This window comes from Syngnathus typhle, linkage group LG9, assembly GCF_033458585.1.
Source record: "Syngnathus typhle isolate RoL2023-S1 ecotype Sweden linkage group LG9, RoL_Styp_1.0, whole genome shotgun sequence".
In the NCBI taxonomy this organism is placed as follows: domain Eukaryota; kingdom Metazoa; phylum Chordata; class Actinopteri; order Syngnathiformes; family Syngnathidae; genus Syngnathus; species Syngnathus typhle.
In genome coordinates this window covers 15,080,550-15,102,069 of record NC_083746.1, presented here as the reverse complement: position 1 = coordinate 15,102,069, position 21,520 = coordinate 15,080,550, and the positions used below count along the sequence as shown (strand labels likewise).

Genomic DNA, 21,520 nt, shown 5'->3' with positions numbered 1-21,520 from the left:
AATTAACGTTTTTGTGAAAAGGTCACGTCAAGCTTTGACTTCACCGCTGTTTTTTGCTTTTGAAACATCTCAAACATCTAAACAATGCTTTCCTTCAATAAACCAACAAAATTAACTTGGAGAAATAGATTTTGATGCAAAATAATTTATTTGAAAGTCTAACTACAGTAGTTACAATTTTCAAATTTGACCATACTGTATCAAGTCAAGTTTATTTGTATAGCCCTAAATCACAAGCAGTCTCAAAGGGCTTCACATAGACAAAAATCGACAATTATTCTCAAAGCATCCCCTGATCTTAAGCTCCCAAAAGGGCAAGGAAAAACTAAAAAAAAAAACTACCAGGGGAAAATGAGAAACCTTGAGAAGGGACCAGAGATGGAAGGATCTCCCTTTCAGGATCACCAGGCTGCAATGGATGCAGAGAGCGCACAAATAATATATAATATGAAAATCAATGAAAAAGTGGATGTCCAAGTCAAAGCGAAGAGCTGCCGGAGGTGCCCTCGATTGTTCTGGCAGTGTCTTCGAGGAGGTTGAGCTGCAGTTCCCTCATCCTGAATTGTTCCACGAGAATCCAGATAGCCGCTGTCAGCTTGGGTGCCACCTAACCACCTCCCCAGCCGGGGAGGGGTGGGGGGAGGGGGAAGCGAAAACAAACTCCAGCCGAATCGGCCACTACAGGTTAATTAAAGGCCATATCATAGAAATGTGTCTTTTGTGTGTAAAATGTGTATGAACTTTAAACTACCGTTTTTTTTTCCGTGTATAGTGCGCAAAATTTAACTAATTTATTGTCCTAAAATCTGGGGTGCGCATTATACATGGGTACAATTTTTTTTTAATTTTTAAAAAAAATTTTTTTTTTTTTTAATTTTTTTTTTTAGAAAACAAAACCAACAACAGGACTGACCGACAAAGTCGTGGAACAAAAAGACAGGGTGACATTACCAAAGACAGGAACAGAAAGCAAACAGACATCATGACAGTAACACATGCAATGATCCGACGGTGAGCGAGGGGCAGACAGGACTTAAATACAAAACACGTTACATCGATTGAGGTGACACAGGAAGAGAGGGGCGACGCGAACAGAAACTATGGCAACCTAGACACAACCGAGACGTGACAAATGTCCCTCGAAATGAAACTTGAAATCACCAAGTTTTGGTTTCCAAGGGTGTTTTTATTCCTCTTCAACGTCTCTCCCATACAGAGCCGCCTTTTTCACGTCCGCACGCCTCTTTCCCGTGCGCGCACGGAGCGCGGTGGTGCGTTTAAGGGCAGTCGGAGAAATCAACGCCAACAAAAAAAATTACATCCAGCCTAGTTAAGACCATACCAAAGACTCCCTGCGTGTGTGACGATCATTGGGACTTAAAAAAAAAAAAAAAAAATTCATAAAAAAATTCATAAAAATTGGGTGCGTATTATACATGGGTACAGGCTTTTTTCCAGCATTAGCATGCCATTTTTAGGGTGCGTATTATACATGGGGGCGCACTATACACGGAACAAAACGGTATACACAAGTTCATGAGTGTGGGTGTGCACGTCTGTGATTGTGTGAGTGCGCAAGTGTGTACGTAAGTCGTTTTTGCACATGCAGTAGCATCAGTAGATAGCCTCAGTTACAGTGATGTGCGGTGAGGTTCATGACTGGGGAGGCACTGACGTCACGCCCCCCCCCGTCCTGGTAAAATCTGTCCGACATCTAACCGTGTCACAAAAAAGGTAGGGGAACGCTGCTCTAGAGTAGCTTATTCATTATTTAATTTGAACTATTTTAATTAAAATCCCATATCAGCAGTCTTCACACATAAAAAACACTCAATAAAGCACATGGAATCAAAAACTTCGATCGTGCGTACCACTCCGTTTGAAAAGACATGCTCCAAAGTCCCGTTGTCCGAATCAAACCTTTTAACTCCGGAGTTGGTCTTGCTTTACTGATGACCTCCCGCTTCGACCAAAAATCCAAAGTTGAAAATTGTTTGAGTTTGGATAGGTAATCCTCCATTGTAAAACGAAATGTAAAAACGAATATTAAAAAAAAACAATGTAAAACGAAATAAATGGACGACAGCTCCTTTGTTGTTCACTGTAAATTTGAATTGAAGATCACTTATTCTACAGGTGGGCGCATGAAGAATCCTGGGATCACTTGTGCTCCCTGCCATAAGGCTGGAGAACTTTTTTTTGTTGCCTCCGTTGGGTCTCTTTTCAAAGCCATTTTATTCATCTAAAGCAGGGGTCCCCAAACTTTTTCCTGTGAGGGCCACATAACCTTTCCCTTCTCTGATGGCGGGCCGGTGTCAGTTTGTAACAGAAAAAGTGTGACGATCGTAGGGGAGCTTAAAACATTTATTGTTTTCCAGAAAGCCACACATAACCAAATAACGGTTATTTAATAACCCTTTCCAGGTTCTTTACAGAAAAAAAAGTCAGGAAACAAATAATAACACTATTAATGAAATAAATAATAACTAAATAACCCTCTCTGAGTTCTTCACAGAAAAAACAGGAAATAAATAATAACTAAATAACTCTCTCTGGGTTCTTCATAGAAAAAAAACCATGGAACATTAACTTTCTGTTGTGCCATGCACAATCTTAACAGATAAAAGTTCAGCTCAGTTGTCAGAGCAGAACCTCTCCGACACATATGAGCAGTCTCTTAAAGTTCTTGTGTTCCTTCCTTATAATCCTTTTGTAGGTTCCAGTAGGCTTGTAGACACCGCTGTCTTTTTTATTAAAGTTTGATAGTGCGTCACAGTCTGGAGTAAAATTTGTTGTGGCAATTCTTAGTCGAGATCCGAGGTGTTGGTCCGTTTACCTCGATCTTTGACGGGTAGATGTTGACGTTCATGTGGCTGAACGTCACGTCGCGTACGTCGAGCCAAATTGGCCACTCTCTTTTAAACGCTCGGCACTGTGTTCACCCTGCTTTACTTGGGCGACATTTTAACGGAAGGATTCCAGGGGAAGGTTTGTGGGTGGCTTTAGCGCAAAACTGCATCTGAAAGCTCAGCGCGCAAATTACAAGAATGCTGTCGTCACAGCCCACGCTCTAAATTCGGGACTGATACAAATAGAGCGCGAGTGCGCCATGTCCGTACACGCACTTGTGAGTGTGCACCGAGCTTTCTGACACGGCTTCCGGTAGTAAATGCGCAGGCGAGCGCTTCCCCATCTACTGGGGAAACGCAGTCATTGCAGGCAAAATGAGCAAAAAAAAAAAAGTTTAATAATACAATTTGTTCAGGGTTGGCGGGCCGGATTAAACGGTCCCGTGGGCCGTATCCGGCCCGCGGGCCGTAGTTTGGTGACCCCTGATCTAAAGCATAGGTGTCAAACTCTGGCCCGCGGGCAAATGGTTGATTTATTCATAGTTATGTTATTTTCAAATTTATTAGCCTGTGTAAGAAGCTAATTTTGACATTTACCTCAGAAGGCTGCAAACAGAAAGGAGGCATTCAATTTCTATTTAAATTGTATTTAATATGCCATTGATATGTTTTATTATTATTATTATTATTATTACTATTATTACTTTTATTGTTAGTATTATTAGAGTTATTATCAACTTGATTTTGCACGCCTGCACTTTTAAGTTATATAAGCCTTGCTTGTTCAATATTCATTGTAAAATCAAAACTTGTTTGATTCCATATTAAAAGGTTCATTTGTTCAACCTTGGCCCGCGGCTTTGTTCAATTTAAAATTTTGGCCCACTGTGAATTTGAGTTTGACACCCCTGATCTAAAGAGACCCGACATTACAGACAGACGAGAAAAAACACTTGATATTATATACATCAGCCTAACTACGGAAATTAGTTAACATAGCCACAGTGTTTGAACACTTAAACAGCGACAGAGACAGACAGCAGTTCCGTCTAACTGCATAGCCTGTCAGCATAGGCAGCCGTGTGATTACGCAATCCTCAGACGAGGCAAGGCAGGAAGTTGCCTCCTCCGAGCGACTCATCTTCGGTTTTAACATAACGATAAAAATTCTGCGATTTTGGTTCAAAATGATATAAAACTACTGAAATTAAAAGGAAAATGACTTTATAATAAAACTTATAAAATAACCTTATATAAAAAAAAATATACATTTGTTTTTTCCCCTTTTCATGATGGCACGGGAGGCACGGCACTTGCCTCCTCTGACCGCACGTCCCTGCTCAGTTACCATTGACAGGGTTCAAACAAAGTTTCTTAGTAAGTCACTTCTGATGAAAATTGCATGCATTTCCTCATTTGCGTTTGACACAGCATGAGTGTAAGTCCGGAGTATAAGTCGCAATTTGGGAGAAATGTATTCGACAAAATCCAACACCAAGAACAGACATGAACGAGCAACAACAGGCTAAACAATAGGTATGCTAACGTGACATAAACACAAACGAAGAGCTGAGAACGGGCCTGACGTAACATTCAGAGTTATTCCAAAAACTATTATATAAATAACACCTTTATAAAACCATCTGTCACTCCAATTCATTAAATTCATCGATCGTCCTTTGTCAACAATGGGTACGCGCCGCTGACGGCGTTTGCACTTCAAAATATTCCACAGGCCCATATAACAATATATACATTTTATATCAAATAACTATTATTTAAGCAATAATATTATCAAACCATATGTGTCACTCTAAATCATTAAATCCATCGATCAAATTCCTCATCCTTTGTCAACAACGCCGCACGTGCGCCCTGACGTCAGCCTCGTCGTTATTCCACAGATCTAGTATATACCGTAATTTTCGGACTATAAGTCGCGTTTTTTTTCAAAGTTTGATTGATTTTATTTTTTTGCTTGGCTACCAAATATTCTGTAACAGCTTAAAGCAATATTATCACATACTAATTGGACCAAGGGTGCCCACTACCATTAGATCAGGGGTCTCAAACTCAACTTACCTAGGGGCCGCTGGAGGTAGAGTCTGGGTGAGGCTGGGCCACATCAAGTATTCCACACAAAAAAGGCTTCAAATAGTAAAAAAAAAAGTCAACTGAACCAATCTTCTCAATCTTAACATGTCAGAACATTTACTTCTTCCTAATTCTTGCTGCCAGAGACTTGGCAGTGCTTCCTCTCACACAGCTGAGCCACATTTGGCTTGAGGGAGGAGGCAACGGAGACCCTCAGTATGGCTTTAAGGTGCTCATCTTTAAGTCTGGACCTGAACTTTGACTTATTGAAGTTCATTGTGGAGAAGAGCTTTTCACACAGATAGGTGCTGCCAAAAAGGCTCATGGTCCGGGGGCAGTTTTCTCAAAAATTGTCCAAGCTGCAATGTTTTTCCACTCACCTCCCTGAATTTGGCTTTGAGGTCAGTATGGCACTGCAGGTCAATTAGCTCCATCTGCAGGACAAGGGGGGCATCCTCCACATCAAAGGAGAAGGGGTCAGCAAAAGTCTGAAAAGTGGCTCTGTGTGTCTTGAAGTCTGCAAACCTCTGATCAAATTCTTCCTGTAGCTTTCCAATGGTATCAGCATACTTCTCACCACTGAATGTTGTGCCTGAATCCATGAGTGCCTTGCATGCTGGGAAAGGGCAGAGGTTTGTCTGGAAAAGCTGGGCTTTCCATAACACAAGTGTTTTGAAGAATGCTCTGACATTGTCATATGCAGCACTGACAAGCTGGTCCTGACCTTGTAACTTCTTGTTCAGTACATTCAGCTCCTGTGTGACGTCAACAAGTCCATTAGACATTTAGGATCATTTAGCACAGGAACAGTCATCCCATCCTTCTCCATGAAGGCTTTCACTTCTGCTCTTAACTCAAAAAACCTCTTCAAGACCTTCCCCCTGCTGAAACAACGTACCTCGGTGAAGTAGAGCACGTCCTCGTATTCTGACTCTATTTCCGCCAAACATTCGCGGAACTGCCGATGCTTTAAAGCCCAGGATCTGCTATGGTTGATGATTTTCACAACGTCAGACATCACATTGTCATACCTCAAGATCTTGCTGCAAAGGGCCTGCTGGTGGATAATGCAGAGCAGAGCAATGGCATCTTCCACACCCTCCTCTTCCAGTTTCCTTTGAACAAGCGCCACAAGTCCGTTTTTCCTCCCTGTCATTGACGGCGGTCTGTCGGTAGTTATTCCAGCGAAACGCTTCCATTGTAAGCCGGCATACTCAATGGAATCACACAGCTGGCGGAATACCTTCTGGGCAGTGGTCTGGCCATGCATTGCAATCACTGAGAGCAACTCCTCCGTAACTTCAAAATTGTTATCAACGCCACGGACATATTGCGAGCTGCGCCGTGTCAGTGACGTCTGTGCTCTCATCAACAGCAAGTGAGTATGAATGAAAATGTTTAGCTTTCTCACGCAGTTGATCATAAATGTTGCCTGACATGTCAGAAATGCGCTCTGCCACTGTGTTGGCTAAAATGCTGATGTTACTAAACTGAGCCTTTTTTTCCAGGCAGACTATACTTGCAGCCTGTAACATGCACTGTTTGATGAACTCGCCGTCTTTGAATGGCTTCCCTGCTTTAGCAATCATCTCACTCACCACGTAGCTAGCTTTGATAGCCGCTTCACTCTCTTTGCTTGCTTTTTTGAAAAAATCTTGTTGCCTCAGTAGACATGTTTTAAATTTGGCGACCCGGTCCTCTCGCTCATCTCCCAGGTATTTTCCATACTCCTCAGCATGTTTAGTTAAGTAATGACGTCTGATGTTATACTCCTTGTGCACCGCAACTTTATCCATGCACAAAACGTAATTTTGGTCTCTTTGTGTGTTGTGACATGTGGAGAGATTGATAATAAAGCCGACTTTGACTTTGACACGTTGGGATGCCCCTGTGCTCAACAAAAAAATATTCCGTCTCCCACTTCTCCTGAAATTGTCAGTGCTCATTGCCAGTTTTTCTCTTCACGACAGGTTTTGAAAAAGACATGACTGGGGCTGACAAAAACCGTATAGCACTAGGTGACAAGATATATTTTCCCTCCACTTGTTAATCCAAACATGTTAAAGTGACCAATTGCTAATTCGCGCTGTTGTCACGAGCCTGAGCTACGGGAGCCCACAGGTGTTAAAAAATATAAAACCCCCAGATGTATGTGAGAAAAAATGCACGGGCCGCACTAACACAAAGATTTGATTTCAGGCAGGGGGCCACAAAACATTGTCCTGAGGGTCGCAATTGGCCCGCGGGCCGCGAGTCTGAGACCACTGCATTAGATACTATGGTGGTGTCTCAAGAAATATTCAAAAAGGTTGATTCAAATGTTTTGAGATGTTTTAATCAGTATGGTTAGTCAAAAAGGTTGATTTGAATGTTTTGAGATGTTTTAATCAGTATGGTTATTCAGAAAGGTTGATTCAAATTTTTTGAGATGTTTTAATCAGTATGGTTTTTCAAAAAGGTTGATTCAAATGTTTTGAGATGTTTCAATCAGTATAGCAAATGATTCATGATTTTATGTTTTATTGACATGTAACACTGAAGTTTTATTTTCATGAAGAGAGTTTTGAATGATTTAAAAGGAGGGTGTTGGCTGTATTTTTGGTGAAAAATAGTTCATGGGAAAAATTAACGAGCGTAAACAGCTGCCAGGGTGGCAGCAGGCTTGCGCAATGTGGGAAAAACATGGAATGAGCAATCCAAAGCAAGGATGCTGAGCCAGCAGTGGTTCCCAGCTGAGAGGCAGAAGGGGATTGCGCAACCCTCACTGATAAACTGAGATTGTGCAATCCTATGCTATGTGAAGTAAAGATGACAGTAAGAAATTGCCTCATGCTCCCAGTCGTGATAATGACTATTGCTAAAGCCAACACTTGTGGAAAAACAGTTAAAAAAGATCAAGAGGGAGGAACTTGAAATGACTTCCACCTGCAAAACCAGTCCTGTCTTGGTGACCATCTCATTGTTGCCCCTCTAGTGCACCTGTTAATTCCATCAACACCAAGGCAGCTGAAACTGATTAACAACCCCCTCTACCACGTACCTGACCAAAACAACCTTGTCAGGGTTTTCCAAAACTATCTTGATCATATAATTATGTTGGATTGTATGTAACCAGTAATAAATAACCTTGGTAGATTAGTTTTATGCTTATGTTGGTGTGTAACCAGTAATAAATAACCTAGCCTGTTCCATCCTACACAATGTCGTAAAACATCCCCTGCTCTGCTAATCTAGAGGTCAAGGGCTTTTTAACTTGTCTATTCAGCCTACTGTCACCCCCACCCTTTTTCTCTTAATAAAGATGCTCTTGTGGGAAGCGAGAGTCAGACGTCATTCGATCATTGCTGTACGCACAGTGACGAATGGACTCTCCGCCTGCAGGTGCCCAAAACGACTTAACTGTCTCCCATGTGATTCATGCAAAATAAGTTAGAGTGAGCACCACTCTAACATTTTGGCGCCGAAACCCGGGACCCTCATACCCGCCATCTGGCTGACGGAGGACGACACGCTGTACACCGTCGACGGGCCAGCGTCCATTTAGCCGGACCTGGTAAAGAAAGACCTGGGAAGGAAATTCTTCGCTGGCCCAGCATCTTAGGTCTGCCTTTGTCATACAGATGTGGATTGACGGGACCCGGTGTTGTGCAGCGAATCAAGGGGACAAGTACCGTTTTTTTCCGTGTATAGTGCGCCCCCATGTATAGTACGCACCCCTAAAAATGGCATGCTGATGCTGGAAAAAAGCTTGTACCCATGTATAATACGCACCCAATTTTTATGAATTTTTTTAAAAAAAAAAAATTTTTTTTTTTTTTTTTTTTAAGTCCCAATGACAGTCACACACGCAGGGAGGCAATGGGTCCCATTTTTATAGTCTTTGGTATGGTCTTAACTAGGCTGGATGTAATTTTTTTTGTTGGCGTTGATTTCTCCGACTGCCCGTAAACGCACCACCGCGCTCCGTGCGCATGGAGCGTGTTTGAAGTGAACAGCAGAGAAGAAAGGAACAAGGCAAAGTGTTGTGAAATAAAATATTACCTGTAATACGGATTTAGGTAGAGAACTGAACTCTCGCTCTTTATATAGCTGACGTGTCTTGCTCATCCGTTCTGCGCATCTGTAATGGCGGCCTCCGTATGATATCCGGTTTGCGTGTGTGCGAGAGTGAGAGAGAGCGAGAGAGAGCGAGAGAGAGAGAGCGCGAGAGAGAACGCTCAACCGTAGCGCGCCGCCAACCGCCCAACTGCACCGGGCTGGTCGATTATTGTGACAGAGCCGTCGCTGAAATTTAGAAGATATTTTTAAAGTCCTGATGTACTTTCTAAAATTTAAGTGGACCTCAGTGCGCACTGCGCAGGGAGCTTAATTTGGTGCAGCGCGCCGGGCGCTCACTGTCGCATTGCTTAAAGAGCGCCTTTGTGTTTTAGGATGAACAGCAGAGACCAAAGGAAGAAGGCAAAGTGTTGTGAAATAAAATATTACCTGTAATACGCATTTTGTTATTTGCTGATTGAAACTGCTAATTAAACTGTGAATTGAAACTAATAGGAAGAAAACAACTCTCGCTCTTTATATAGCTGACGTGTCTTGCGCATCCGTTCTGTGCATTTTATTTCACAACACTTTGCCTTTCTTCTCTGCTGTTCACTTCAAACACGCTCCATGCGACCGCAATGCTCTCGTATCAGACGCTTGCTCGATCACCTGCTCGTTTGCTGTCCCGTGCGCGCACGAAGCGCGGTGGTGCGTTTAAGGGCAGTCGGAGAAATCAACGCCAACAAAAAAAATTACATCCAGCCTAGTTAAGACCATACCAAAGACTATAAAAATGGGACCCATTGCCTCCCTGCGTGTGTGACGATCATTGGGACTTAAAAAAAAAAAAAAAAAAAAATTAAAAAAAAAAATTTTTTTTTTTTTCTCTTTTGTACCCATGTATAATGCGCACCCCGGATTTTAGGACAATAAATTAGTAAAATTTTGCGCACTATACACGGAAAAAAACGGTAAGTTAAAGCCCTAAAGTTGTGTGATTGTGTTGTTGTGAAACGCGTAAAAGGTAGAGGTGCACGGAATATAGCTTGGGTTCGAGTCCCAGGGGAAGAAACAGGCTAAGAAAAGCAGAGCTTCTTTTTCGTTCATCAAAGAAGTGCGTAGCTTCTTTGTCTGTTTTTCCAAGCTGAGGGATCTGGCTTGGGTTGGAGTCCCAGTGGAAGGAACGTGCTAAGAAACACGGAGCTTCTTTTTTGTTAATCAAAGAAGAGTGTAGATTTTTCTTTGTACGTTTTTCCGGCCAAAGAACAGCTCGGGTTCAAGTCCCAGTTGAAAGAACGGGCTAAGAAAAAAATAACAGAGGTTTTTTTTCTTATTTGAAGAAGGGCGTAGATCCTTTTTTTTGTGCGTTTTTCCAAGCTGTTCGGAAGGGTTTTACACCCATTCTGGATAGGCCTAGAAATAAAAAGCGCTGGAGTTTGTGTGATTGAGAGTGGCTGGTAGGATAAATGGACTAAATAGCAGTTCTAGCATTGATCCACGGCAATAATACAGGCTAGTAATTGTTGAAAGGTCAATTTAAACTTGCATTGAGGATCCTCAAAGAAAAAGAATAAATTTTTAAGAAAAAAGTTGTATAAACCTAAAATACCAAATTAAGATGGGAAATAAAAACGGTAAATCCCTAGCTCTTGACGGAGATGAGAAGTACATGGCGAGTAAATTTGTTAATTAATACATGCCGAAGTGGAAGAAAAAGTATGGAGTAGAAGGGAAGTTGAAAGTTGAAGTGTGGAAGATAGTGGTTGATGTTTTGGAGGAGAGTGTGAATAGGAAGTCAGAGGGACTGAAAAAGAAAAGAAAAGAGAAAGAATTGATTTGTGCTAGAATATGGTTGAATGCTTCACAAGAGAGAAGAGAACAAATCCAAAAGACGAAAGATAGAAAGATGAAAAGTGATGAGGCTGCGACCATGTTTGTCAGGCCGGAAGACAATGAGGCCACAATGCGCAGGCGCACTGTCCCGGATGCAGCGCAAGCAGAGGAGCAAGAGAGGCTGTCCGCTTGTGCGCAAAACTTGTATCCAAGCTTAACAGACCTGCGCCCTCCCCCATATAACAGCAAAAAAGGTCAGGGTCAAATGATTAGAAGCCCTGTACAAAAAAGAGGTTTGACCACTGCTGCTAGATTTTCCCAAAATTTAGACAATGTTGATGTGTGCCCAATGATCCAAGTGCCGAACCCTATTGTAGGGTAAGGACAACCTCTACATACATATGTTTTTCGGCGATGGACTTTGGAAGAGGCAAGGAAAGCAGGTTACCCCTGTTGCTGAAGACCCAGAAAAATGGGCAGAAGACATGGCTGGAATCATACATTCCTATAGACTAAATGGGCATGAGGCAGGAGAAGCTGCAATGTCGTCCTTGGGAAAAGACTGGGCAAAGGTTAGAGGGAATTACACAGGTAGAAATAATCAAGGGCCTTTTCCCTATCCCGTTGAGGGAAATCAATTGGGAGGGGAGTATGCAGCACAATGGAATGATCTTGTGCAAAGAGTGCGAACAATATTTCAAAGACGAGCGAATTAGGGTCATTTGGCAGGAATAAAACAGAAGCCTGGGGAAGATACTGATGATTTTCGCTTGAGATTTGAAAAAGAATTCAGGGTGCATAGTGGCATCCCATTCAATGATGCAGCTGAGAGTGCTTATCAGCAACAGCTTAAAAATGCGCTCCTTACTAATTTCCGCCCTGAAATAGGCAACTGGGTGAGGAAACATTTGGTGGAAGTAGATATTGCAAGTGTGACAACAACTATGCAATGGGCCAGACATGCTGAAAAAGTGATAAAAAAGGCAAAAATTCTGATGTATTTCATCTAGACGTTAATGACTTAGATGAAGATACAACAGTCTTCTTCCAAGGGTCCCAGAGGGGCAGAGGAGGTAGAGGCCAACAAGGTCGAAGGCCACCATACGATTCAAAACCCCCACCAGATTCTGGCAACTGTTGGAACTGTGGGAAACGTGGACACTGGTCAAGGGAGTGTCGTTTTGCAAAACAAAACCAATCAAGGGAAGGAGGAAGGGGGAGAGGGAAAGCCAAATTCTCAGCATGACTACATTGCCCCCCTGTGACCTCTTGTGCTCCTACAGAGGAAGAAATAGTAGATGTCCATACAGCATGGGACATTCTGAATGCATTAAAAGAAAAACCATATGTTACCTTAAACATTGGAGGAAGTGAAGTAGAGTTTTTGTGTGATACCGGAGCTTGTAAAACCGTAATAAAAACTAAAGTCCCTAATCTGAAGGCCTCCCAAAATACAATCTGGGTGAAATCTGCTGATGGGCAGGTACACAAGGAGAGTATCTCCAATCCAGTTGTAGTGAGAGATGATGAAACAGGAGTCATAGCTTCAGTCTCGATTGTTCTATCGCCAAAATGTCCCATAAACCTGCTGGGACGAGATCTGATGACTCGGTTGGGAATTGCAATAATTCCAGTAAAGGATGGCATGCGAGCATGTAGAGTGAGAGATGTAGACTCATATGCTGCAAAAGCAGGTGAACAGATTTCCTGCTCCTATGACATCACTCCCGAACGGAATCCCAAGATACCAAGCAGATTGCTGAGTGAAGCTCGAAAACAATTGTCCCGACCTGAATCAGAAATGACTTGTAATCAATTACATGTCACCATGAATATCCTCACTGATCCACGTGATGATTATATTGAAAGTTTTCTCAGTGACACAGAAGTAACTTTAACAATCACTGCTCTGTACACAGATTGTGGGTCATTTGCAGCTACTGCTGTGCTCCTGCCCGCTCCTCAGAAAGACAAATACAAGTTCTCGGCTGTACCCCACATTTCATTGTTCAAACCTCACAGTATAACATGGGCAGATGTGGGTTGCCGAATTAAACTTGCTGGATCTGTCACTGATTATGAGGACAAAGGTGATGGGTGGAGCTACAGTACCAGTTGTGACATGTGGAAGCAAACAGTGTGTGAAGTAGCTGTTGGTAGGGCATGCGCTTGTGCGCTAACCTGACTAGTTGACATTTGTTTGAATGAAAAGGAGGAGGAGGAATTGGCTGGGCTTTCTGAAAAACTGTGGACAAAGGGCCCATCTGATGTAGGACTTTTAACGTCCATTCCACCAGTACAGATCAAACCAAGATCAGAGTGGGGTCCAAGAGTTAAGCAATATCCTTTAAAACACGAGGCAATAAATGGGATTACCCCTGTTATAAATGATCTTTTGACAGGAGTAATCATTAGGAAGTGCTCGGATTCTCCTTGCAACACTCTTATTTTTCCAGTCCAAAAGGCCAATAAAATTGATTGGTGAATGATACAAGATTTACGAGCAGTGAATGATGCAGTGCAGACAAGAGCACCTAATGTGCCTGACCCACACACACTTCTGAACACTTTGAAACCTAACCAGAAGTTTTTCACAGTAATTGATCTTAGCAATGCATTTTTCTCAGTGCCAATTCACCCAGACTCACAGTTTTGGTTTGCGTTTACCTTTAAAGGACAAAGCTATACGTACACCAGATTGCCACAGGGATTTGCTGATAGTCCAACTATTTTCATTCAAGCTATCATGGCCTGTCTGGCTGATTTTCAGATGTCAAACAAAAGCCAACTTCTAGTTTATGTAGATGATCTCCTGGTAGCCTCTGAAACTGAAGCTGCTTGCAAGGAAGACTCCATAGCATTGTTACACTTTCTCTGCAAAACAGGGAATAAAGTGAGCAAGAACAAGCTACAATGGGTCAGACAGGAAGTAAACTATTTAGGTCACACTTTGTCAGCTTCTGGAAGACAGATACAGAGAACCAGAAAGCAGATCATTGCAGATGCACCGAAACCTGAAACAAAAAAACAAATGATGTCATTTTTGGGGCTCTGCAATTACTGTAGAGCATGGATCCCACATTATGCGGAAAAGACACAACCGCTGCTGAACATTGTGCATGGAGTCCCCATGGCAATGACAGAAAAAATAATGTGGACACCAGTAGCAGATGATGCTTTTGTGGTGCTGAAACAGGCTCTGATAGAAACTACAACTTTTATCTTGCCAGACTACAATAAAACCTTTGTGCAAACAGCAGACTGCAGGAATGGTTTTATGACCTCAGTGTTGCTGCAGAGTCATGGCAGCAAACTAAGACCAATTGCATTTTATTCAAAAAATGGATCCAGTGGCTCAATCTTTGCCAGACTGTGTCCAAGCAGTGTGCGCGGCAGCACTTGCAGTGAGACAAGCTGCAGATGTGGTGCTCTTTCACAAAATGGAGCTGCTGGTTCCACATGCTGTAGACGTGTTGCTACTGCAAAGTAAAATGAACTTTTTGTCACCAGCCAGACACCTGTCTTACACTGCTACACTTCTGTCACAACCACACATTGTGATAAAAAGGTGCACAGTCCTTAACCCAGCAACGTTGATCCTGTTGCCAGGGGATGGTACCCCACATAACTGTTTGGATGCCACGGAACATCTACAGCTGCCCAGAGAAGATTTACGTGACACGCCACTTGACAAAGGGGAAAAGTGGTTTGTGGATGAATCATGTTCAAAGGATCCCAAAAGTGGTTATGCAATTGTGAAATTGCCAAACCAGATTGTTGAAGCAGAGAAGCTTCCATACAACAGGTCAGCGCAGGCTGCTGAGCTAATTGCGCTAACAAGAGCTTGTCAATTAGCGGTAGATAAGGAAGTCACTGTATACACAGACAGTCAGTATGCGTTTTCTACTCTGTTCTATTTAGCGAAACAATGGGAGCGCAGAGGGATGACAACATCGACCGGTAAGCCGATGTCACAAGGATGTTTGGAGTGTCGCAAACCATTTACAGTGACAATGGTCCACACTTTGTGAACCAAGTTGTACAGAACATGGCTGTACACCTTGGGATAACATTAAAAACCACTGCGCTTGGCATCCTGCGAGCACTGGCCTGGTGGAACGAGCAAACTCCACTATCAAAAAATGCATGGAAACAACAGGCAGATCTTGGCCAGAGTGCCTAGACTTAGTGAAGCTCTATATGAGAATTACTCCCACTTCAGAAGGGCTAACACGTTTCGAAATCATCCATGGGAGACCATATAGACTACCTGTGTTCCCTGCAGATTTGCAAAAAGCAGATGAAGAACAGTCCTTGGCAGACTATATGATAAGGACGCTCAAACTGAAAGATGTGTCAAATGCAAATTTACTGCCGCCTGATCTTTCCTCCTCACAGGTCGACAACCCCATTAATTCAGGAGACTGGGTCTACATCAAGGTCGTTCAAAGAAATAACTGGCTCAGCCCACGGTGGGAGGGACCATTCCAAGTCCTGCTGACTACCCCCACCGCAGTGAAGATTGCTGAACGACCCAGCTGGATTCACCTCAGCCACTGCAAGTTGCAGAGAGTGCTGGACCCCTAATTCGGAGTGGTGGGGAAGGCTAACTTCAAAGGGGTCCTATCGTTTAGGGTGGGACGTCTCAATGTTTGTGAAGAAAACAACGATCCCCACTCCGCTAGGCGAGGGGATGTCCCGGTGTCTCTGCCATCCTAGTAGCAACGGGGCTCCATATGCCAGATGGATCCTCTGCTGCGTTGTGGTTGGAGCGTGCTATGGTCTATGGACTCATTTGAACAGACCAAGTGACAATGTTGACCGTGGAAAACGATTGTCACACGATGAGAACTTTGAGGACTGGTCATGGGACCCCCAAAACCCATACAAAACCAACACGTGGTACCGGTACGTCAAGTTCACTGTGAGAGCCCACACACAGGAGGGATGTTATGTGTGTTCGAAACTCCCCCCTTCCTCCATGCAAGTTCACTTGGAGGCCAGAGCAATGAATGTCACTGAAGCAAAATGTATGGCATCCATGGGAGGAGTTGGATATCAACACTGTGCTGTCAAAGTGAGTGATGAAGACCCTTTCCGCCCTGGACTTGCGGAAGGCACCTGTGATCAGCTCTTCTGGACAAATTTCAATGTGACTGTTAAAGGACGAACATTACCGCAGGTGGCCTACACAGAGCGGCGACCTGGAGTGAACTATACGTGTTACATCCAAGGAAGTAAGACCCACAAATGCATTGACAGTGACTGCTCTGCAGGAGGAAACTGGATGGGAGCTTTGGACATCGCCGCTGAATGTCAAGATAGGAGAGCCAGTTCAGTTGGGAAGGGCTCTCCGACTAACATGTCTGCACCATCTAACGGAACATACTTCATACAGAATGGCTGGTGGCTTTGTGGTCACAAGGTTTATCCGATGCTGCCCGCCAACTGGACAGGAGTGTGTGCACCAGTGTGGGTGACAGACCACACCTACAGGATACGACATCGACAGCTGACGACACCACGCAACTCTTCTGGATGTCAACGTAGAGCGGTTGCAACCTTTGACCCTCATGACCCTATCTGGGGTGCGAATGTTCCAGACGACCATAAAGTATGGTCCGTTGGAGACAAAGTTGTTCATGCGCTTTTTCCCTGGGTCGGAGTTGGAAAACATTCACTCTTCATCGAGACACTGAACTATCGTTTTCAATCCTTTGCGAATCTCTCACTACAAGTCAACGATGGACAAAATAGAGAGATTCAGGCTATTAGGCTGATGGTCTTGCAAAACAGGATGGTTCTGGACTTGTTGACGGCAGCACAAGGTGGTGTGTGCCACATCATTGGGACTTCCTGTTGCACATACATTCCTGGAGAAAATGACACACACATCTACGACGCCATGGCTTCACTGAAGAATTTACAGCAGGCCATGTCAAATGACAAAGTTCCACAACAGTGGGGTTTCTTTTCATGGCTATTCTCTGGCAACTGGTGGCAACTGCTGTTGAAACTAGTGTCTCCTGTGCTTGTTGTGCTGGTATTGTTGTGCTTGTTTACGACCTGTGTTATCCCATGTTTGAAGTCTGCTGTGACGAGGGTTGTCTCCTCTACCGTAGCACACGTACATATACAACTTCTTAGTCGTGACGGATGTGATGACCATGATGAAACGCGGATTGCGTAGGTGCTATTATACTGAGCGTGTTTTACAGAAACTTGATGATTTGTCCATCGAAAATGCTTCGCAGGTGATGGATACAATGATGTACTGTTTCTGTGTTTTTCTTTTTTTTTATTGATAGCATTCTGGTCGCCTAAGGCAGAGGGACCGTGTGAGACTTTTCCTGCATATTAACATCGGCCAGCAGGTTTTTAGATCACACAATAAGTTTGAACTGGAGTATTGAGGAAAGTCCTCGTCTTCACTGGAAGTTGTTGCTATCATTGTTTGTTGTTTTTGTCGTGTTTCACCCTACACGTTCTCCAACCCGTTCGCTGTCATCTCCGTTTTTTTTTATTGATTTTTTTTATTGTTTTTACTATTTTTCTTTATATTTTCTTACTTATGTTTGATTGATCTGGTTCACATAATCGTATGATAAAACAGGAGGGATATGTCAGGGTTTTCCAAAACTATCTTGATCATATGATTATGTTGGAATGTATGTAACCAGTAATAAATAACCTTGGTAGGTTAGTTTTATGCTTATGTTGGTGTGTAACCAGTAATAAATAACCTAGCCTGTTCCATCCTACACAATGTCGTAAAACATCCCCTGCTCTGCTAATCTAGAGGTCAAGGGCTTTTTAACTTGTCTATTCAGTCTACTGTCAGCCCCACCCTTTTTCTCTTAATAAAGATGCTCTTGTGGGAAGCGAGAGTCAGACGTCATTCGATCATTGCTGTACGCACAGTGACGAATGGACTATCCGCCTGCAGGTGCCCAAAAAGACTTAACTGTCTCCCATGTGATTCTTGCAAAATAAGTTAGTGAGCACCACTCTAACAAACCTTATCAGAAAAGTGTAATTGAATTAATGCCATACCCTGATAAAAACTGTTCCTTTAATTCTTTTGAGCAGTGTATTTCCCAAATTTGAATTTGAGAAATAAAAGCGAACTCGACTTTATTTCCACCAAAAATAGCATACAACTCGTAGCTACCTTTTCCTACTTTACTGATTTATGTTTTATAATCAAAAGGACTCCGTGACTGAAAGATTTTATTTGTACAGGTATCATTGAGTGAAATTGTTCAAGTTGTTGGGGGAATTAAGATTTTTAATTCTATTTCATACTTTTTCAATAAATGTTTTAATTTGTTGTGCGTTAATTTGTATGGTTTCTGCAATCGACTGTATTTGATTTGACAATTCGATTCGGTTACAGGTCATTATTATGGTATAAAATCGGACCGTGATAAATAAGATTAATGAAGGCGTTTAAATTAGACTAGTCGGATTATTGTTGGATTCAAATCCATTCAATTGTTCATTGGTTGCGGGCGCGTCCTGTATTTGTTGGGCCGCGTTTAAATGTTTCACATTTAAATTACTCAGCACGAGCGTCGTTTGACTTCAGAGGGATTGGTGTCATAAAGAGATTATATTGATTCTTTTAGAATTAATTGAACAAAGGTGGTTAGCCGTCGGACGAGTCCCTTCACCCTGGCTTATCCAACCCTTTAATGGGAAGCCGGTAACTTTAATAAAAAGTGCAGGTTTGACACCATGAACTTCTTCATGCGCATGTCCATGAATGTGTGAATGCGCAAGCGTGTGTGTGCATGGTATTTGTTTGCTTTAATTATAACTATTTATTATGTTGATTTTTTTTTTTTTATAATTTTGCCTTTGAACTTTATAAAATTTTGTTTCATCCACAATATATCTTCTATATAGAAAACCCGAACGTCAACAGGACAGTCAGAATCCAAGCAATGCTTCTGGGGTTCTGTTGGATTGAGCCTGTGAATTAAATTATTATTAATAAAAATATTTTATTACTGCAGCATCCATCCGTGTTCAGTAAAATTTATCCTCACACATGGGAAAAATATTTTTACCATCCATCCATCCATCCATCCATCCATCCATCCATCCATCCATCCATCCATCTTCCGCTTATCCGGGGTCGGGTCGCGGGGGCAGCAGCTTTAGGAGGGACTCCCAGACTTCCCTCTCCCCAGCCACTTCATGTAGCTCATCCCGGGGGATTCCAAGGCGTTCCCAGGCCAGCTGAGAGACAATCTCTCCAGCGCATCTTGGGTCGTCCCCGGGGTCTCCTACCGGTAGGACATGCCCGGAACACCTCTCCAGAGAGGCGTCCAGGAGGCATCCTCATGAGATGCCCGAGCCACCTCATCTGGCTCCTCTCAACGTGGAGGAGGAGCGGCTCTACTCTGAATCTCTCCCGGATGACCGAGCTTCTCACCTTATCTCTAAGGGAGAGCCCGGACACCCTGCGGAGGAAACTAATTTCGGCCGCTTGTATCCTGGATCTTGTTCTTTCGGTCACAACCCTTTTGGCTCAGCTCTCTCTTCACCACGACGGACCGGTACAGAGTCCGCATTACTGCCAACGCTGCACCGATCCGCCTGTCGATCTCGCGCTCCATCTTGCCCTCCCTCGTGAACAAAACCCCAAGATACTTGAACTCCTCCACTAGGGGCAGGATCTCATGCCAGATCCGGAGAGGGCATTCCACCTTTTTCCGACCGAGGACCATGGACTCGGATTTGGAGGTGCTGACCCTCATCCCGACCGCTTCACACTCGGCTGCGAACCGCTCCCATACATATATCACAGAATTTCCACTTGGTTTCTACCTTTACATTTAATTTCACCTTGATTCAAATGTTTGACTGAATGATTATTTCCCGTGAATACATTACAGAGCAGTTCCGCAACGATGCAAGCACATTACTAGCACTTCGGCGAGCACTCTGCATTATACATTCTTGTCCCTATCTACAGTGCATGATCTGTACACACATTAGTGCTGGCTACAATTCTTTAGTATAGCAGAAAAATGGTCTAAATGTGACTGAAGGACAAGGTGTTATGATCGCGAGCAGTTAGCATCTTACCTTCCTGACTGTCGGGGAGGAGTATTCCTTGCGGCATTTGTGAAAAATTGGTCTCCTATCTTGAACGCTTCAGAAAAGACGGCCCAGACTTTGGCTCACCCATCCCATTAAAAAACGGATTAACTACATTTGTCAAAGACCAGGTGCGTGACTTTTTTGTCTGACAAATTTATCCGTCATAAGCAGTTAAAGAGTTAATGACTCTTCATTCTTTTTAATTAGCTGTGAAAGGCCTGAACATGACGATAATGTAAAAAGGTTGTGATGATTATTTCAAAGAAGAACAAAAGTATTCAGACTTTCACAAACAGGTAAGTGCACTTACCTGTCAAACTGCACAGCTATGTGACACCCATCAAAGGAACTGGTTATATGGCAAACAATTACTTTCTGGAAATTAAATGAAAACAATAGATTATACATAATCTAGTGTGCCATTTCTGGATGCCAGTAATTTATCTTCCATCTATACATACGAGGTGGCGGCCACACAATATTTTGAAAAATTTTAAAGATTTGCTAGCGTGCCAGCTCAACCAATCAAAAGAGACACATTAGCCTCACGAGCCATGGGTTCCCAACTCCTGTTCTAGTTATTGGGGTGGTGTCGCATGGGGGTTCAGACCGATTGTAGAAGCCAAGACTTCACTCTTTCTAGCCAGTTTGCCCAGCCTTTTCCAGTTTGTTGCAAAAATTCTCAAAAACGTTGTGGCGCAACAACAATGGTTATATGGTTGTTTACAATAGTTTTTAACCTTTGCAGTATGGGTTTAGAGTTGATCACTCTACTGAGACAACACTTGCAAGTGACTACCGTAATTTTCGGACTATAAATCGCGTTTCTTTCATAGTTTGGGTAGGGGGGCGACTTATATGCGTTTTTTTTCAAAAATGAAAAAAAAAAAAAAAAAAGGGTGAAACCGTGATAAACGAGCTGTGATGTAGCAAGGGATTACTGTAATTTGAATTTCAAGTGACGTCAGCAGCGCGACGCGGCGTGGCGCGCCGGTTGTTTATAAAAAAGGACAAAGATTGATGACGAAGATGACGAAGGGCCCCACATACTACATCATTAGCGGCTTTGTTTCTAAGTGACACGGAGGACGAAGAGTTTGAAGGATTTAACGATTTGGAGTGACACAGAAGGTTTGAAAGGTTTGTTATTTGCTGATTGAAACTGCTAATTAAACTGTGAATTGAAACTAATAGGGAGAGAACTAAAGTCTTGCTCTTTATAGAGCTGACGTGTCTTGCGCATCCGTTCTGCGCATCTGTAATGGCGGCCTCCGTATGATATCCGGTTTGCGATGGAGATTAAAAAACAAACAATATTTGACAATAACATACCATCAAGGATTGCACCATTGCATCAAACCATGTGTCGTCAATTATGAATTTTACTGACTAAGTGTGTTGGGCAGGATGGCTGAATGCGATGCGCGATTGACAACAAGAAGAAAGGTGATTTCAAGTTTTATTCCGAGGGAGATTTGTCATGTCTCGTCCCCAGTTTTGCTCTGTGTCTAGGTTGCCATAGTTTCTGTTCGCGTCGCCCCTCCCTTCCTGTGTCACCTCTCAGGGCCGTTCTCAGTTCTTCGTTTGTGTTTATG

General features: G+C 43.0%; 1 protein-coding gene across 14 annotated transcripts in view; it reads right to left on the bottom strand.

Annotated features, from left to right (window-relative positions):
• wdr4 (WD repeat domain 4) overlaps window positions 1–21,520 on the bottom strand; it is a 124,016-nt gene that overhangs the window by 33,858 nt on the left and 68,638 nt on the right. For 4 of the 14 annotated variants that reach the window (XM_061287425.1, XM_061287423.1, XM_061287422.1 and 1 more), the window contains 4 exons: window positions 20,236–20,300; window positions 5,842–6,058; window positions 5,324–5,698; window positions 4,932–4,997 (listed from right to left, as the gene is read on the bottom strand). In XM_061287425.1, the coding sequence (XP_061143409.1) occupies window positions 4,932–4,997; window positions 5,324–5,698; window positions 5,842–6,058; window positions 20,236–20,300 (723 nt within the window). Of the gene's footprint in view, window positions 1–4,931; window positions 4,998–5,323; window positions 6,059–20,235; window positions 20,301–21,520 lie in introns of those variants that run through there. The other 10 variants (XM_061287434.1, XM_061287429.1, XM_061287424.1 and 7 more) reach the window with 9 other exon arrangements.